We start from the raw sequence: 15,844 nt of genomic DNA, 5'->3' as shown, positions 1-15,844 counted from the left end.
AAATATATATTTTTCCCCAAATAAGTGTTGTAATATAAACATCAGGGCAGCAGTGATGAGTGCACTGAATTTGGCAACAGTACAGTAAATTACAGTGAAGTTATTGAATTTTTTTCATAAAAATCATATATTTACAATTGTATATACAATTTAAAATATATATTTTCCCCAAAATAAGTGTTGTAGTATAACCATAAGGGCAGCAGTGATGTGTGAACTGAATTTGGCAACAATACAGTAAATTACAGTGAAGTTATTGAATTTTTTTCATAAAAATCATATATTTACAATTGTATATACAATTTAAAATATATATTTTCCCCAAAATAAGTGTTGTAGTATAAACATCAGGGCAGCAGTGATGTGTGAACTGAATTTGGCAACAGTACAGTAAATTACAGTGAAGTTATTGAATATTTTTCATAAAAATCATAAAAAAATCATATATTTACAATTGTATATACAATTAAAATACATATTTTTCCCAAAATAAGTGTTGTAGTATAACCATCAGGGCAGCAGTAATGTGTGAACTGAATTTGATGACACTATACTGTGTGACAGTGAAGTTATTGACTGTTTTCGTAGTAACGCTTTTCGGGTTTTGCACTTTGCAGACGGTCCCTTCGGATCTGTCTCTTTGCCGCTTGCGCATAGAGATCAATGTATTTTGTCCACTGCGAGGGAAAGCTCGTTTGGAGGAAAATTAGGTTGTAGCTGATTGTCTACATTACTACGATTAAAAAGAGGTGATATTTGTGCAGTAACAATGTTTAGCTCACGAGTTATTGACCCGGGAAGTTCGAATCTGTGAATTTACTGCCAACTTTACTCAACTGCTGTTCAGGCGTCCCTCAGCTTTAGCTTTTGTTTTAATCCTCCCCTTTGCAGTTACACATTTTCATGCTTTTCCCCTGTGGCTGATTTCTACATGCTCTATTTCTTACAAATTTAATCTAAGACTTAATTTGTAGTTTGTCAGACTGAAGTTGAGCAAAAACGCGCTCGGCATCCAATAGCTTTGAGGTTCAGGTTGTGACGTCTGTCTTGAGCGATTAAAATATGCAGACCGGAGGAGTAAAACACAAGTGAAACTAAAAGCTGAACTAACTCTGAATGTAGTTCTACACTCGGTGAGGTTGTTTTCTACATCAACGTATTTTATGCAGGTATGTTCATTTATGTAAACCATTGCAAACATAGGCAAAAATTGAGATTATTGTTTTTATGAATTGGGTTTATGTTCTAGGACGCATTTTCATGAAAAGATCATAAGTGGAGATAAAATATGGCGACGGGGAACGCACTAGGTAAGAGAGTGTCTGTTTACACCGTTTATTGTGTTCATTCATCTGGGTTACTTTCGTGTGAATAGTGTAGTTAATTTGGCTTGTAGTTAAGTTTTGGTTAAGTTTGTTTAATGCTCTCCATTAATTTATTTTTTTTTTAGTTTTTTTTTGTAGGCCTATTAATGTCGTGTTAGATTTGTTAGTGCGGCTCTCAAATTCGTGATAAAACCGAAATTTCTACTGAAACATGAGCTGTAGCATTTACTGACAAAGTTTTGTGTGTATGTGCGGGTGTCTGTCTGTATGTGGAGAGAAAGAGGAGAAACTTCCGCCTTTTTCTCGAGACTGTCCTCGATGCAGCGCGATGACGAACTTGATACTCGACGCGCATGCCCTGAACATGCATGTATAAATCTCTTATTTAATGTAATTTAAACTGTAATGCCGAGTTAAAGATAGAATAAATATATACAAAAGGTTTTCATTAGACACTACACGCTATACTGGCTATAGAGTAGCCTATTTACATTTTATTTAAGCAACGAGGGTATAGTGTTTAAATAGCCTATAACCAATGTATTATTATTATTATTTGTTTAATTCGATCCTTTATGTATACAAATAGACTGAAAATATCTATAACTATTGTTTTTTTTTTCACTCAGAGTCTGTCTTATAGTCGTCTGTGTTGTTTCATATTTCTGCAATGTAGCATTTATTCGTTCATGAATGAATCAAACATATTCATTTTCTCTCTTGCTCGCTGTGCTATAGCATACATGACATAGGCCTATTATAAGAGTTATACTAAAATAGCCTATCTAACGGCAGATGAAGGAAAAGCGTAAATATTAATAAATACAGTGCATGTTCACAATAACAGTTAAAATATATAAAATAATGATTTAAACTATGTTTTACTTAAACATTTAGATTAAATATGCCATTATCATTAATGGAGTTAAACACTTAAACTACATGAAATCATTACTGAGAAGTTACAACATTTTTTATATTCAATAAATACAGTGCTATTGTAACGGAGGCCAGCTAGTAGTTGCTGTGCGAGTAAACCTCACTCCTCTGATCTCCCTGGTTCTCCATCTGCAGCGCAGGGGACCTTGCGTTTGCTTAGATCCAGCAGCAGTGAGCGCCGGGCCACTTCTCGAAATGTAAGGTCGTCGTTATTCAGCATGTGCAGTAGTGCTTTATTCTGGTAGCTGTATATATCCATTCAATGTTGGGAATCCCCAGTCCCCCCTCTGATTTGCTCATAAAGAGAATACTTCTTGTTGTGGGTGTATTGAGATTTAACCATTTTCTTACCAGCTGCATGGTCTTACTGTTCAGCTCATTCAGATGCATTTTAGCAATGTGGACGTTGGCGAACAGATGTTGGATCTTAGACAGAGCTATATCCCGAACTGCCTGGAGTTTCATGCCGGTCGGTAGGGGACACTGGTCTATCAGGTCTAGTCTGCTGGAGTATTCATTACAGATATCGCTCACTTGCTCTTGCCATTCTCCTGCAACATTAAACATGTGTCCTAAATAATTGTATGATTCGTGTCTAGAATAAACTCTGAATGTGAGAAAGGGAGAAAGGGAAAACAGAGGAAGGGTTAACTATTTATGTGTTGGGGGGGTGGCACAGGCTACAGCTCTGGGGAAAAAGCTGTTCTTAAGTCTGTTTGTATGAGTTCTGAGTGTTCTATATCTTTTCCCTGATGGGAGGGGTACAAAAAGTCTATGTCCTGGGTGAGTTGAATCCTTGATGATGTTGCTAGCTCGCTTTCGTAGGCAACTATCATAGATCATGTCAAGGTTCGGGAGTTTGATTCCTATGATCCTCTGAGCAGTTTTGACGGTCCGGGTCAAAGCTCGGCGGTTTTCTGCAGTGCAGCTGGAGTACCACACTGAGATGCAATAACAGAGGATACTCTCTATTGTGCTCCTGTAAAAATTTACTAAGAGCTGGGTTGGTACTTTTGTTTTTTTTAGTTTTCTTAGGAAAAAAAGTCTCTGCTGCGTTTTCTTCACTAAGTGAGATGTGTTAATGGTCCATGTGAGATCTTTTGTCATGTGTAGACCCAGGAATTTGATGTCATTCACCCTCTCAACTTCCTCACCATTTATGTAGAGGGGGGGGGGGGGGTGATGTTGTTCTCTTGACTCTCCTGTAGTCTACAACGATCTCCTTTGTTTTGGCAGTGTTCAGAACCAAACCGTTGTTCACACACCATTTGATTAGGTGTTGAACGTCCTCTCTGTAGTGAGACTCATTGTTTTCTGATATCCTTCCCACTATAGTGGTGTCATCAGCAAACTTCACTATGGTGTTAGAAGAGGAGTGGATGGGTTTACAGTCATGTGTGAATAGGGTGAAAAGAGCTGGACTAAGAACGCATCCCTGCGGTGCTCCTGTGTTAATGGTGATAACAGATGATGTATGATTGCCCACCCTGACATTCTGTGGTCTGTTAGTGAGGAAATCCAAAATCCATGAACAGAGTGTGGTGTTTAGTCCCAGGTCATTCAGCTTGTTTACAAGTTTGTATGGCACAATGGTGTTAAATGCCGAGCTGAAGTCTACAAATAGCATCCTAACATATGTATTGGGATGCTCCAAATGAGTAAGGCTGGTGTGAAGTGCGATTGAGTTTGCATCCTCTGTAGATCTGTTCTTACGGTAAGCAAACTGTAGGCTGTCCAGGTCAGCAGGGATGTTGGCTTTGATGTGTGAAAGAACCAATCTCTCAAAGCACTTTATGATAATTGGTGTCAGAGCGACTGGGCGATAGACATTCAGACATTTTACTGACCGTTTTTTGGGCACGGGAATAATGGTAGTTGATTTTAGGCATGTTGGGACAACAGCCTGCTGCAGAGACAGATTGAAGATGCTGGTGAACACCCCCGCCAGTTGTTCAGCACATGACTTCAGCGTGCGACCTGGAACTTTGTCTGGTCCTGCTGCTTTATTGACATTTATCCTCCGTAGCGTGGATCTCACTTGATGGCATTCGAAGACAGGTACCGGCTCCTCTATGGGTTTTATTGTTTTATTGTTTTATTGTTTTATTGTTTTATTTGGATCCCCATTAGCTCCCACTATGGTGGTCGCTAGTCTTCCTGGGGTCCACTAAAATCACAATACAAAAATACAAAATTCAATTAATCAATAAGATCTATGAAAACTATACGATATATTAGCTGCCATGACACACATTTAAAAGGACAATACAAATTATGCAATTATGCAAAAAGCAACATCTATTCAACAAGCAATTTAAACAATTTAAAACAAAACATACAAAAATAAAAATAGATAATACTTTTACTCCTGTAATCTCTGTTTTATTGTTTTCTTAAAAGAAAATTGACTTTTGATTTCCCTGACGCTGGATGGAAGTAAGTTCCACTCTACAGCCCCTCTGTATACAATAGTTTTCTTCATAAAATTACATCTTGGACTAGGAGTAATCATTATCTTATTGCTGACTGAGCGTGTCACATGCTCATGACCATATCCACTAAACAAAACTTTTTCTTTTATAAAGTTATATGCTTCATTAGCCATGACCTTATGCATGAACAACAGAAGATTATATTTTACTTTTGCCTCTACTGTTAACCAAGATAATTTAATATGCATCTCACGCACGCTAGCGCGAAAAGAACAGTGCAGAGCTACTCTGACTGCTCTATTCTGTGCAATTTGAAGTTTTCTTAGATATTTTTGGGCCGCACTAGTCCAAACTACTGGACAGTAATATAAATGAGACAGAACAAGACTTTGGACGACATTTTTCAATGTAGCAGTTGGACAATATACAGAGCATTTTCTGGACATAGCGATACCCCTGCCCATCTTACTTACAATGTGGTCAATCTGGTCTGACCAAGATAATAAATTATCTAGTCTAACACCCAGCAGTTTAAATCTGATAACCTGCTCAACCACATTGCTCTCTATATGCAGATTAAGTGAAGTGATACTTGGTAACATGTATCTATTGCAAAATATCATACATTTAGTTTTGGAAATATTCAGTACCAATTTATTCTTTTTCACCCAGTCCACTACTGTATTTAACTCATGCTGGAGATTCTCATTGAGTTCAGGTAATGTTGATGCTGCAGTGAACAAAGTAGCATCATCAGCATACATAACAACACTAGCCTTTCTAAAAACATGTGGAAAATCATTTATAAATATTGAGAATAAAAGTGGACCCAGGCAGCTTCCTTGTGCTATACCGCAAGATGTTGTTAAGCAGTTGGAAAGACTACCATTGAAAAAAACCTGTTGCGTCCTATTGGAAAGATAACTATGCACCCAGGTCAGTGCTGAATGTGAAAAACCATATGCTTTGAGTTTGGCTATGAGAAGACTATGGTCTATTACATCAAAAGCTGCTGTAAAGTCCAAAAACACAGCTCCTACTAGTTTCCCTTCATCCAAACATGTTAGCCACTCCTCTGTCATTTGTGCTAGGGCAGTGTTTGTGGAAAATCCTTGTCTATATGCATGTTGGACCTTTGTCATCAATTCATTTGTACTGAAATAATCCATTATTTGATTAAAGATGATCTTCTCCAAAATTTTGCTTAACACTGGGAGTAAACTGATTGGTCTACTATTTGATCCAGTAAAGCCCGCTTTTGCATCTTTAAGAAGGGGTATAATTTTTGACTGTTTCCAAAGCTCTGGAAAAGTACCACTCAAAACGGACCTATTGAAAATGTGACTTATAGGTTTTGAAAGCTGAGTCGCAGCTACTTTAAGTATTCTTCCTTCCAAATTATCTATACCTGCAGATGTGTCAATAGATAGACCATGTAACAGCTTCTCTACGGCATCCTGAGTTACAATATTGAATTGGAAATGGCAGTTTTTGCCCTGCATTATGTTATCAACCAATTTCCGGCATGCATCACTGTCAGTTTTGTTCATGTCAGATCTTAAATTATCCACTTTTCTTATAAAAAAATTGTTAAAATAATTTGCAATATCATGTGGCTTCGTAATGAACTGCCCCTCACATTCAACAAATTTTGGGGATGGCTTTGGCTTCTTGCACATTAATACATTCAGTATTTTCCACAGTTTTTTCCCATCATTCACAGAGTTATAAATTTTCTGTTTAAAATAACCACTCTTTTTACTATGATTTAGTTTTGTGACTTTGTTTCTTAGTGTGCAGTACGTCTTCCTATCTTCAGGCTTCCCTGTTTTTTGAGCAACTGCTTTGGCTTTATCCCTTTGAAGCATCAATGATCTCAACTCACTGTCCAGCCATGGAGCACTGTTACTTCTTAATGACCTTTTCCTAAGGGGAGCATGCATATTAACCAATTTCATTCATTTATCCATAAACATATTTAAATCAGTGTTGACATTCTGTTCTTCGAGAACATCTGACCACTGCATATTATTGATGTCTAATATAAATAAATCTGGGTTAAACCTTTTAAAGGACCTGCGGAGAACAATTCTGACTCCAGATTTAGGCAATTTAGTTTTTCTTGATAAAGCAATCAGATTGTGGTCACTACACCCCACAGCTTTGGAAACTGTTTGTGAACAAAGCTCTGGTATATTAGTGAATATCAGATCAATGCATGTAGATGTATTCCTGCCATCAATACCTACAGAGATTCTAGTGGGCTGAATAACAAGCTGGGTGAAATGGTGCTGTCTGGATTTCCATGCTATTGGAGTGACCGTCAAAGCTCGCAAAGAACTGGTTCAGGGTGTCAGGAAGCGTGGCATCATGGCCGGACAACGAAGGGCTGTTCTTATAGACCGTTAGAGCTTTAATGCCTTGGTATCTTTAAAATGGCCCTCGATGCGTTGTTGATACCTGTGTTTTGCTGCTTTAATGCCCTTCTTAAGATCTCTCCGAGCATTACTGTAAGCCAGCCTGTCCCCTGACCTGTAGGCAGCATTCCTCACTTTCAGTAATGAGTGTACATTCCCATCAAGCCATGGTTTTTGATTTGGGTACACCATGCTGTTCTTGGTCGTTAACATAGTGTCAGTGCAGAAGGCTATGTATGCTAAAACAGATGAGCTATATTCTTCCAGATCTGTGCTCGCAAACAAATCCCAGTCTGTATTTCCAAAACAGTCCTGCAGGCGTGAAGTAGATTCCTCATTCCAGACTTGGACCGTTTTGACAGTTGGTCTTGTTCTGCAGATCAAAGGTCTGTAGGATGGCATCAGGTCTATAGAGATGTGATCCGACAAGCCCAGGTGTGGAGATGGGGCTGCTTTATAAGCTCTTGGGATGTTGGTGTATATTTGATCCAATATATTATTATCTCTGGTCGGAAAGTGTATACTGGTGTGTAGTTTGGGCATCACCGTTTTTAGATCCACATGATTGAAGTCCCCTGCTACAATTACAGCTCCCTCCGGGTATGCATCCAGCTGGCTGTTGATAGCTTCATGCAGCTCTTCTAGCACTAGCTTAGCATTAGCCTGTGGTGGTATATAAACAGCTGTGATAACAATAGCAGTAAACTCTCTCGGGGTGTAAAAAGGTCTGCATTTTAATGACAAATATTCGATGTCCAAAGAGCAATGTGACCTAATAATGTCCACCGATGTACACCAGTCATTATTAATGTATTGTGGATTATTAATGTATATAGGACGTCGTTGGCAAAGGCCTGAACTGGGTTTGGAGATGTAATGCCAGGCGGGGCAAGGAGGCATAACCAGTTTAGCCAGTGGTTTAGAGCCACTATGAAGTTCACAGCGCTCCAGGAACACCCCGTCTTAATCCCAACTTCAAGTTTAACCGCTTTCGTTAGTTGTTGTCCACAAATCACTTGTAGAAAAGAATTGTCATATACATTCTTGATTATATGTATTTATTACATGGCTTGGTTGAATTCTAATGTAGAATGCGGTGTGTTATTTCTTGATATCAGACCACTGCAAAGTATAACACACCGTTGCCATGCAAAGCAGAGCGTTGCTATGGACACAGGATTCTAACCGTAGAGACGGAACAGACTATTTTCTTTAGCGGAAGCAATACAATCGTTTTTAAATCAATAAACTCCTTTTTAAATCAATATTTTGTGTCAAATTATTGATTTATTTTGTAGGTAGCCATGTAATAAGCGGGATAATGTATAGCGAGGCGGTTGTTATAGCGAATACAACCCCTTCAGGATGATTCAAGCTCCTCTTTGCGTCTGGGTCTTTATTCGCTATAACAACCGCCTCGCTATACATTATCCCTTACATACTGTTCCAGCAGTTTTATTTCCTCGAGGGAATGAAGCATTACACTATGAGGTAAAGAACCAAAAACGTCTCGAAAATTAAGGAACACCGCATAGAAACGGGAGGATTCATTAAAAGCATCAGTGGCAGTCTTCACACAGAATACGTACTCATTCATTCCTTGCCTCTCTATGCTTTTTGTTTTGTTGTCAATGTTCCTGATTCCACCAGCCAGGGTAAAATTTGGCCTAAAATGCACTTCATAAATACCTTGTATATAGTGGGGAGCAGCGATATATCCCTCCAGGTGGAAGGGTCCTCTGGAATGTTGTTCTTTTTGGAACATGCTGGAAAAAAAATATCTGTGGGTTTAGCGAGGTTTTCCAACTGCCAGTTCAATTCAGCTTATTTAGTTTCAACTTTAAAACGTACCACTGATTTCAATGTAATGATTATTAAGGCTTTGGTAAGCCTCTAGCACAGGCCTATTTGAACCACAATTACGGTCACATGTGTTTTAAAGGTCCCATATTGTACACCTTTCTGAAGTTGTATTTTAGGTTTTGATGTCCTTAAGAATATATATTTGCGATATAAGTACCAAAAAGCATCTCGATATATTTTTACAGCTCCTTTCTCAGGAGCTCTGCCAAGAACAGGTGATTTTGGCCTGTCTACTTAATACTCATGAGCCTCTCTTCTGATTGGCCTGTTGTTTTCTGAGTGACGCATGGCCAGGCCAACCACAGGTAACTAGGGTCACGTGTCTGAAGCGCTTGTCTGAAGTTTAAAATCATTGGTTACCCATAAGCCAATCACATGACGTTTGGTTATGGCGTGTGTTATGCGCATGCTCAGGCGCATCGAACTTCCACTGTAAACACATGTATGATGCGAAAACAAAACTATCGAGCGAAATACCGGAGTGAACATGGCTGTGAACGACTTTTGCAGATTATGTGAAGTAAATCTACGCATCCACGGTACAATCAGCGTCTACGTCACGGCTCTCAGCCCGCCCTCTGTTCGTTGATTGGCCGGCTGTTTCAGGCCGGAGGAAAACAGGGAGATAGATTGCTATCTCAGACGTGAACTGAAATTGAGTGGAAGTACGAAGTCTGATGTAGTCAGGCTACCAAATCTGTCCACCTCAGAGAAATAATGTGAAGCATTGTCTTTCCTATTTAATAAGCTTAAAATTGCTGTGTCGTCAGAAAATTTTATAAAAAAAGTATTATAATTACCATTACATCAATGCTGCACTCAGATTTAACGTTAACGCTAATTTAAACTTTGTAAACAAACGCCGATTTTTTTTTTTGTGCGTCAAATTCTTTATATGTAGACACCGAATGCAGTAAGCTATACTATTGCTTTCCTACCTACTGATACAGTAAATTTTTTTTATTTTATTTTATTTATTGAACATGTTAAAAAACAACAACAAAACTAAATAAGAACAAACAATCAACAAAAAAAAGATCATCAGCAGATGATCCAAACAACAGTCATGTTCAAAGGGGGTAGGAAGAAGTTAAAGCAACACTAAGGAACATTTTTAGCGCAATTTTCCACCGGACAAAATTGCGATTGTTAACTCATGATTTCTGTTCTGTCTGTGCGCACCAATCTTGCACTTCTATCTACTCCTCAACCAGACCACCTAGAGACTTCGGGTTTTCGGCATTATGTTAAGGAAGATCTAATCTCGGGAACGCACAAAAAAAATCCAGGAAAAGATTTACTATCTCTTAGTGTTGTGATCCCATGACGTGAGAAAATTGCGCTAAAACACTCACTGAGTTTTTATTACTTGTTTACCTTAAAATAATGTTTCCAAAATCGTATCAGTGGTTCATTAAGTCGTAACAGGGTGAAAGACACTTCTGGATTTGCTTTGCGGCCATATATCTGCTATAACCACACTATGTAAGATTGCCAGATCGGGTCGCGTTTCTGTAGTTCGAATGAGACATAAGAAAACTACAAATTTGACTTGCTTTACGTCAAGCGTTACAATAGTCATTATTTAGTTTTTCTTCGTTTCTGGTGTCGCAATACATCATACTTTCATGAAATCATGCAACATACTCTACCTTGTCTGTGGACGTCGTTCATTCCAAAGCCAGTGCTGGATAAACAGCGAGCATGCGTGTGACAGTCGGCTGCGGGGCGGCGAAATTATTTACGATAGTGTAATGGACAATTCCGCTTCCAACCTGTAGGGCGACCGAAGAAGAAAAGTTCCTTAGTGTTACTTTAATATAACTTTTCTTGTCCTCCCCCTACTTCAGTGATTTTTTTTTTTTTAGCTACTTAAATTGTTTGCATCCCTTAGATATTCAAACTAAATAAAAATCAACAAAGCTCTGAAAATCACTGTTCCAGCTCATATCCATCTAGGATTCTTTTTTTAAATAAAAATGTCAGTTGCAATAAGTTTTTACATAACCTTAAATCTACTTTAAGCTACTTTGAAAAAACGGCATTGAGCTGTGCCTGATTGATGAAGCAGTCACTTGTGAACTGTGTAGGACAGATGGTTAAGGTTGAACTAAATTGCTGTGGCGTTTCTGAATAAATAAACATTAGCCACTGTTCCCTATTATTAATGTTGTTCGGGAGCCTGTGCAATGCTGTAGTTTCCTGACAGTGGGCAGTGCTCGAGGTGGGACTGAAGTAGTTCTGATGTCACATTTATACGGAAGTCACAACGGCTCGTGGAAAGGCACAGCTACTTTATGCAGGCTGTGTGCATTTGTCGGTGGATTGACTGTTTGAAACTTATATGGTTTCACAGCCCCTAGACCTCTGCTATCATGAAAAAAGCCAGGAAATTTCATTTTTGACAATATGGGACCTTTAAGAGCAGTGAGTGATTTTGTTCTTTGATTTACAGGTTTTACGGGTTTATTAGGCTGCTGTCACTTTAAGATCTGAAGCACATGATCTGACACGCATCTGATTTCCTCACAACTCTTTGCATTCATTTAACACTTTTTAACTCATTTAAGATTGTTCTTACCAGGATACTCTACAATGCGGACATTTTCAGTCATGAGCTAAAACTCATGAACTAAAAGCATGAACTCAACGTGGCCATGCACTGTCTGAAGCGGAAGTGTGTGTGTGTTTGTGTGTCACACAGGAGATTCACAGATGTGCGTCAGTACAGATTTAAGTTCTTATTTTTGCTTCTTATCGTGCTTGAATTAATGATATTGTGACCATACACTGTAGCGCAGCCAAAGGACGACAGAAAAAAACTGATGCTGCATTAATTGTGTGAAATATACAAATTAATTGCATGCATTTCACACTATAATTTTGACAGCCCTAAACTAAATACATCGTAATTGGCTACAATGCCTGCACGGGTTACTTTACTTCCTGAACAAGTGCGCACCCGAGTCCATGTTGCTTTCACATTCCCGTCAATCGCAGCACAGTTCGAGTGAACCAAACCCAGACCACCTCCTTCAGGTCGTCTAGGGTTTGGTACTTTGGTGCACACCCGGGTCAGCAAGACAGCTTTCACATTAATGGTTTTCCATGCGAGCCGTGCCCCGTCCCAAACTAAACTGCTAGTGCAAAAATGCCCTAAGAATAATTTGTTCCTGTTGTTTTTCTCTTGTGTGTTTGTAGCAGATGCAAATGTGGATAATAAAAACATAGTATACATTTTTTTGTCTCTTTCAGAGATGCCGGAGATCAGCTCCAGTCCAGATGATCCAGTGATCCGGGTTCTTCTGATGGGCAGGAAGGGTTCTGGGAAAAGCTCATCTGGAAACACTATACTGGGAGAAAGAAAGTTTAAAATCCACAAACATAAGAAGCATCATGAAGCTGAAGTGTGTGAGGAAGTAACTCAGATCGGAGAGAAGCAGGTGTGTGTGATTGATTCTCCAGATCTACTGGATCCAGATCTGAATAAAGAGAAGCTGGAGAAGATGAAGGATCAGCTGATCTCTCGATGTTCATCAGGACTCAGTGCAGTTCTGCTCACCGTTCCTCTAGAGGAGCCTGTGGAAAACGAGGAGGAGATACTGGATTATATTAAAGGTTTATTAGGTCCTGAAGTTCAGAAGTACATCATGATTCTGTTCACACACAGAGATGAACTAGAGGAACTGGATGAACCACAGACCATTGATGAATATCTATTAGATCATGAGGATCTCCAGCGACTGGTGACTGAATGTGGAGGAAACTTTCACTGTTTCAATAACAAGAGTAAATCAGACGATCAGATACGAGAACTACTGCAGAAGATTGAAGGAATGAGAGAGGACAATAGGGGGAAATTTGTCATGGCAAAAATGAAGAGGAGTGACAGCAAAGACAACCCTGGTGTCAACTGTAAGATGATGATGATTATTATTAGTATTTCTAATCACAAATTTCCTTGAATGTTAATGTAACACTGATTTTTAAGGTTTATTGAGAATATTGAGATTTTATTCAACAACACATTGATGTTGTTTGATGTTTCTGTTTTAGTTTCAGTAGATGATCCAGATAAGATTGAAGTGATTCCTGAGAGGAAAGACCAGATCAGACTGGTTCTGCTGGGAAAAACTGGATCTGGGAAAAGTGCCACTGCAAACACCATCATCGGCAGAAACTGGTTTAAATCTACAGCTGGTACAAAATCTGTGACGAAACAGTGTCGGGCAGAAACTACAGTGAGGTTTGGTAAAGAGATCTCAGTGATCGACACTCCTGGACTTTATGATACTGAACTCACTTATGAGGAGGTTATTACTGAAATAGTGAAATGCATAACGTACGCTTCTCCTGGACCACATGCTTTTATTATCGTGATTAAAGTGGATCGATTCACTGAGGAGGAGAAAAACACAATAAAGCAGCTCAAAGAAGTGTTTGGAGAACAGATACTAAAATACACCATGATCATCTTCACTCACAAAGACCAGTTGAAGAAAGAAGAGCAAACTAGTCATCAGTTTTTACAGCACTGTGATCCAAAACTTAGAAAACTTATACGCAGTTGTGGAAACCGGTTCTTCTGTCTGGACAACAACTCTGCCAGTTTCCCACAGTTCAAAGATCTGATCAGTATAATAGAGAAGATGGTGGCAGAGAATGGAGGGAAGCACTTTGAACATGATGTGTTTGAGAGAACGAACAAATACATTCAGGAGATTCGGATGATTTCGGTGATTCAGAAGAAGAGACAGTCTCTCAAACGGAAAGATACAAAAGTCACGGAAGAAACTGATTTATTAAAGGAGCCTGTGGAACCGCGTGGAGCACCTGCAGGGCAGCCACCTCAGGATAAAGAAACCGATTGTTGTGTAATTCAGTGATTCACAGTTGACACGCTCCTTCAACTAATTATATTGATGATAACAAGACTATTTTTGTATTTTATCAATATTTTGATCTATGAATAGCATGTATTCCACTTGACACTGTTGAACTCCACCTTGTGCACTATTGAGATGAAAGTCTCACCTCCGTGTCATCCTAATCTACATTTCATTCCCTCTCCCCTCACCCTCTCTCTCTCATGCTCAGATAATCTGAATTCACCCAAGAATATATGAAGAGTTCAGATGCAAAAGCCTCTAAGTGCCATCTGACATTTTCTACTAGAATGATCATTTTTATCAAGCTCGTATATTTAAGTTCAGTAATTTCACTTAAATGGCAATGAAAATGACCTATTCAGTATTATTTAAGTGAAATTACTTAACTTAAATATACGAGCTTGATAAAAATGATCATTCTAGAAGAAAATTTCAGATGGCACTTAGAGGTTTTGCATCTGAACTCTTCATATATAGTTTAATGTGAATGATTAACATCGAGTATTATACATATTTAGTATCGTTTGAAATGTCTCAGTGTGACTGGTACAAATGTCTCATTTCCAAATAAGTAAAACAAAAGGTAATAAGGTTTTTACAAGTTTAGAGATAACTGGCACACAAGGAGGGTTGGTCTCTAGACAAATGGTCTTCTACCTCCAAAAGGTGTAACCTCTAGCAGATGTTTCCATGTGAAAGAGGTTCTGTCTATATAATGGGATGCAGCAAAGGACTCGGGTCCTTCTGTACCTCACATGAGCCCATGATAATGAGAGTGACTCTTACTTAAGAGTAAACTCTTAGCATCATTTATGTTGGGTATGCATCTCTTCACTTTATTCCAGAGCATTTGATGTTTTGTATCAATTATCTTTATAGTGATTATGAAATTGGCATAATACATTTACCTGACATAATAAATTGTAAACATTTGATTATTCTAACTGACTTTGACATTATTTTCATTGAAGAGTTACAAAGAATAGTCAAACATTTGAGTCGTTCATTTCATAAATCGTTTATAGTCGTCACTTCATTTCATAAAATAAAAAACTTTTAATTTATGGAGTCAGATGAAATAATGAGAAAATACATATGAGAAAATGTATTGCGTTTAATCAAAAAATACTTTGCCACGAGAAAAGACTTCCGTGCTGGTCGGATGCCGGACTTCGGGCCGATCGAGCGTGAGCTTACACTGTAAAACTGTAATAATTGCATCACTCTAATCTGCATTGTTAATATGTTATGTCAGTGTTTGATTCTTATCAAGAACTGATAAGAACATAAATCTGTACCTTGAAATGCAATGTAAATCGCTTTGGATAAAAGTGTCTGCCAAATGCATAAATGTAAATGTAAATGATTATAGCTGTATATAGAAGGAGTGTAGATCTGACACATCATGTCTGGAAACACTACTCATTAATCTCATGCTTTTTAGTGTTCTTGCCATAAATGGATAAATCATTTTTTAAATGGCAGCATCTGTAGTGTATATAATATAAGGGAAATATTGCAGATTTGTATGTATTTTATTGTACATTTTTGTCTGTTCAGTAAGTAGAGATGATTCTTTAAAGGGGAGGGGGGGGTGAAATGCTATTTCATGCATACTGAGTTTTTTACACTGTTAAAGAGTTGGACAAAGTTTCAAAAATTTTATTGTACGTTTGAAGGAGTATTTCTGTGCCAAAAATGCTCCTTCCGTTTGAATTTATTGAAAATAATAAAGTGTGATGTTACCATTATGGTGATCAGTGTTTGATTTAGTTGGTCTCTTCACCCTTAACTCTTTAACTTCAGTTTTTCTCTGGCTGCTGTAATTGTGTGTTTGTTATGGCAAAAGTTGCAAGAGAAATTCTGGTCAGATGAAGTTGGTTAATTATTGATGGTGATACAATCATCATCAAGTGGCCTTATTCACTGATCTCAACCCGAGTTTGATCTATGAGTAAATTAACAGTTAGTTTTGTGTT

General features: G+C 38.3%; 1 protein-coding gene across 1 annotated transcript; it reads left to right on the top strand.

Moving 5' to 3' along the window:
- Positions 1 to 1,064: 1,064 nt before the first annotated feature.
- Positions 1,065 to 15,614, top strand: LOC311066581 (GTPase IMAP family member 8-like). The gene is made up of 4 exons (XM_084087835.1): positions 1,065 to 1,169; positions 1,250 to 1,310; positions 12,232 to 12,891; positions 13,033 to 15,614. Exons 2-4 carry the CDS (start codon positions 1,289 to 1,291, stop codon positions 13,860 to 13,862), a joined length of 1,512 nt encoding a protein of 503 aa, XP_083943961.1. The 5' UTR covers positions 1,065 to 1,169; positions 1,250 to 1,288; the 3' UTR covers positions 13,863 to 15,614.
- The last annotated feature ends 230 nt before the right edge of the window (positions 15,615 to 15,844 follow it).

Source organism: Abramis brama (assembly GCF_963993115.1).
Source record: "Abramis brama genome assembly, chromosome: 1".
Taxonomy (NCBI): Eukaryota; Metazoa; Chordata; class Actinopteri; order Cypriniformes; family Leuciscidae; genus Abramis; species Abramis brama.
This window is presented reverse-complemented; position numbering and strand designations above follow the sequence as displayed.

Coding starts and splice junctions, on each gene's coding strand:
- LOC311066581 (XM_084087835.1), top strand. CDS start 1,289: ATGGCGACGGGGAACGCACTAG. Junction 1,311..12,231: donor GGCGACGGGGAACGCACTAG/GTAAGAGAGTGT, acceptor TGTCTCTTTCAG/AGATGCCGGAGATCAGCTCC. Junction 12,892..13,032: donor AGACAACCCTGGTGTCAACT/GTAAGATGATGA, acceptor TTTCTGTTTTAG/TTTCAGTAGATGATCCAGAT.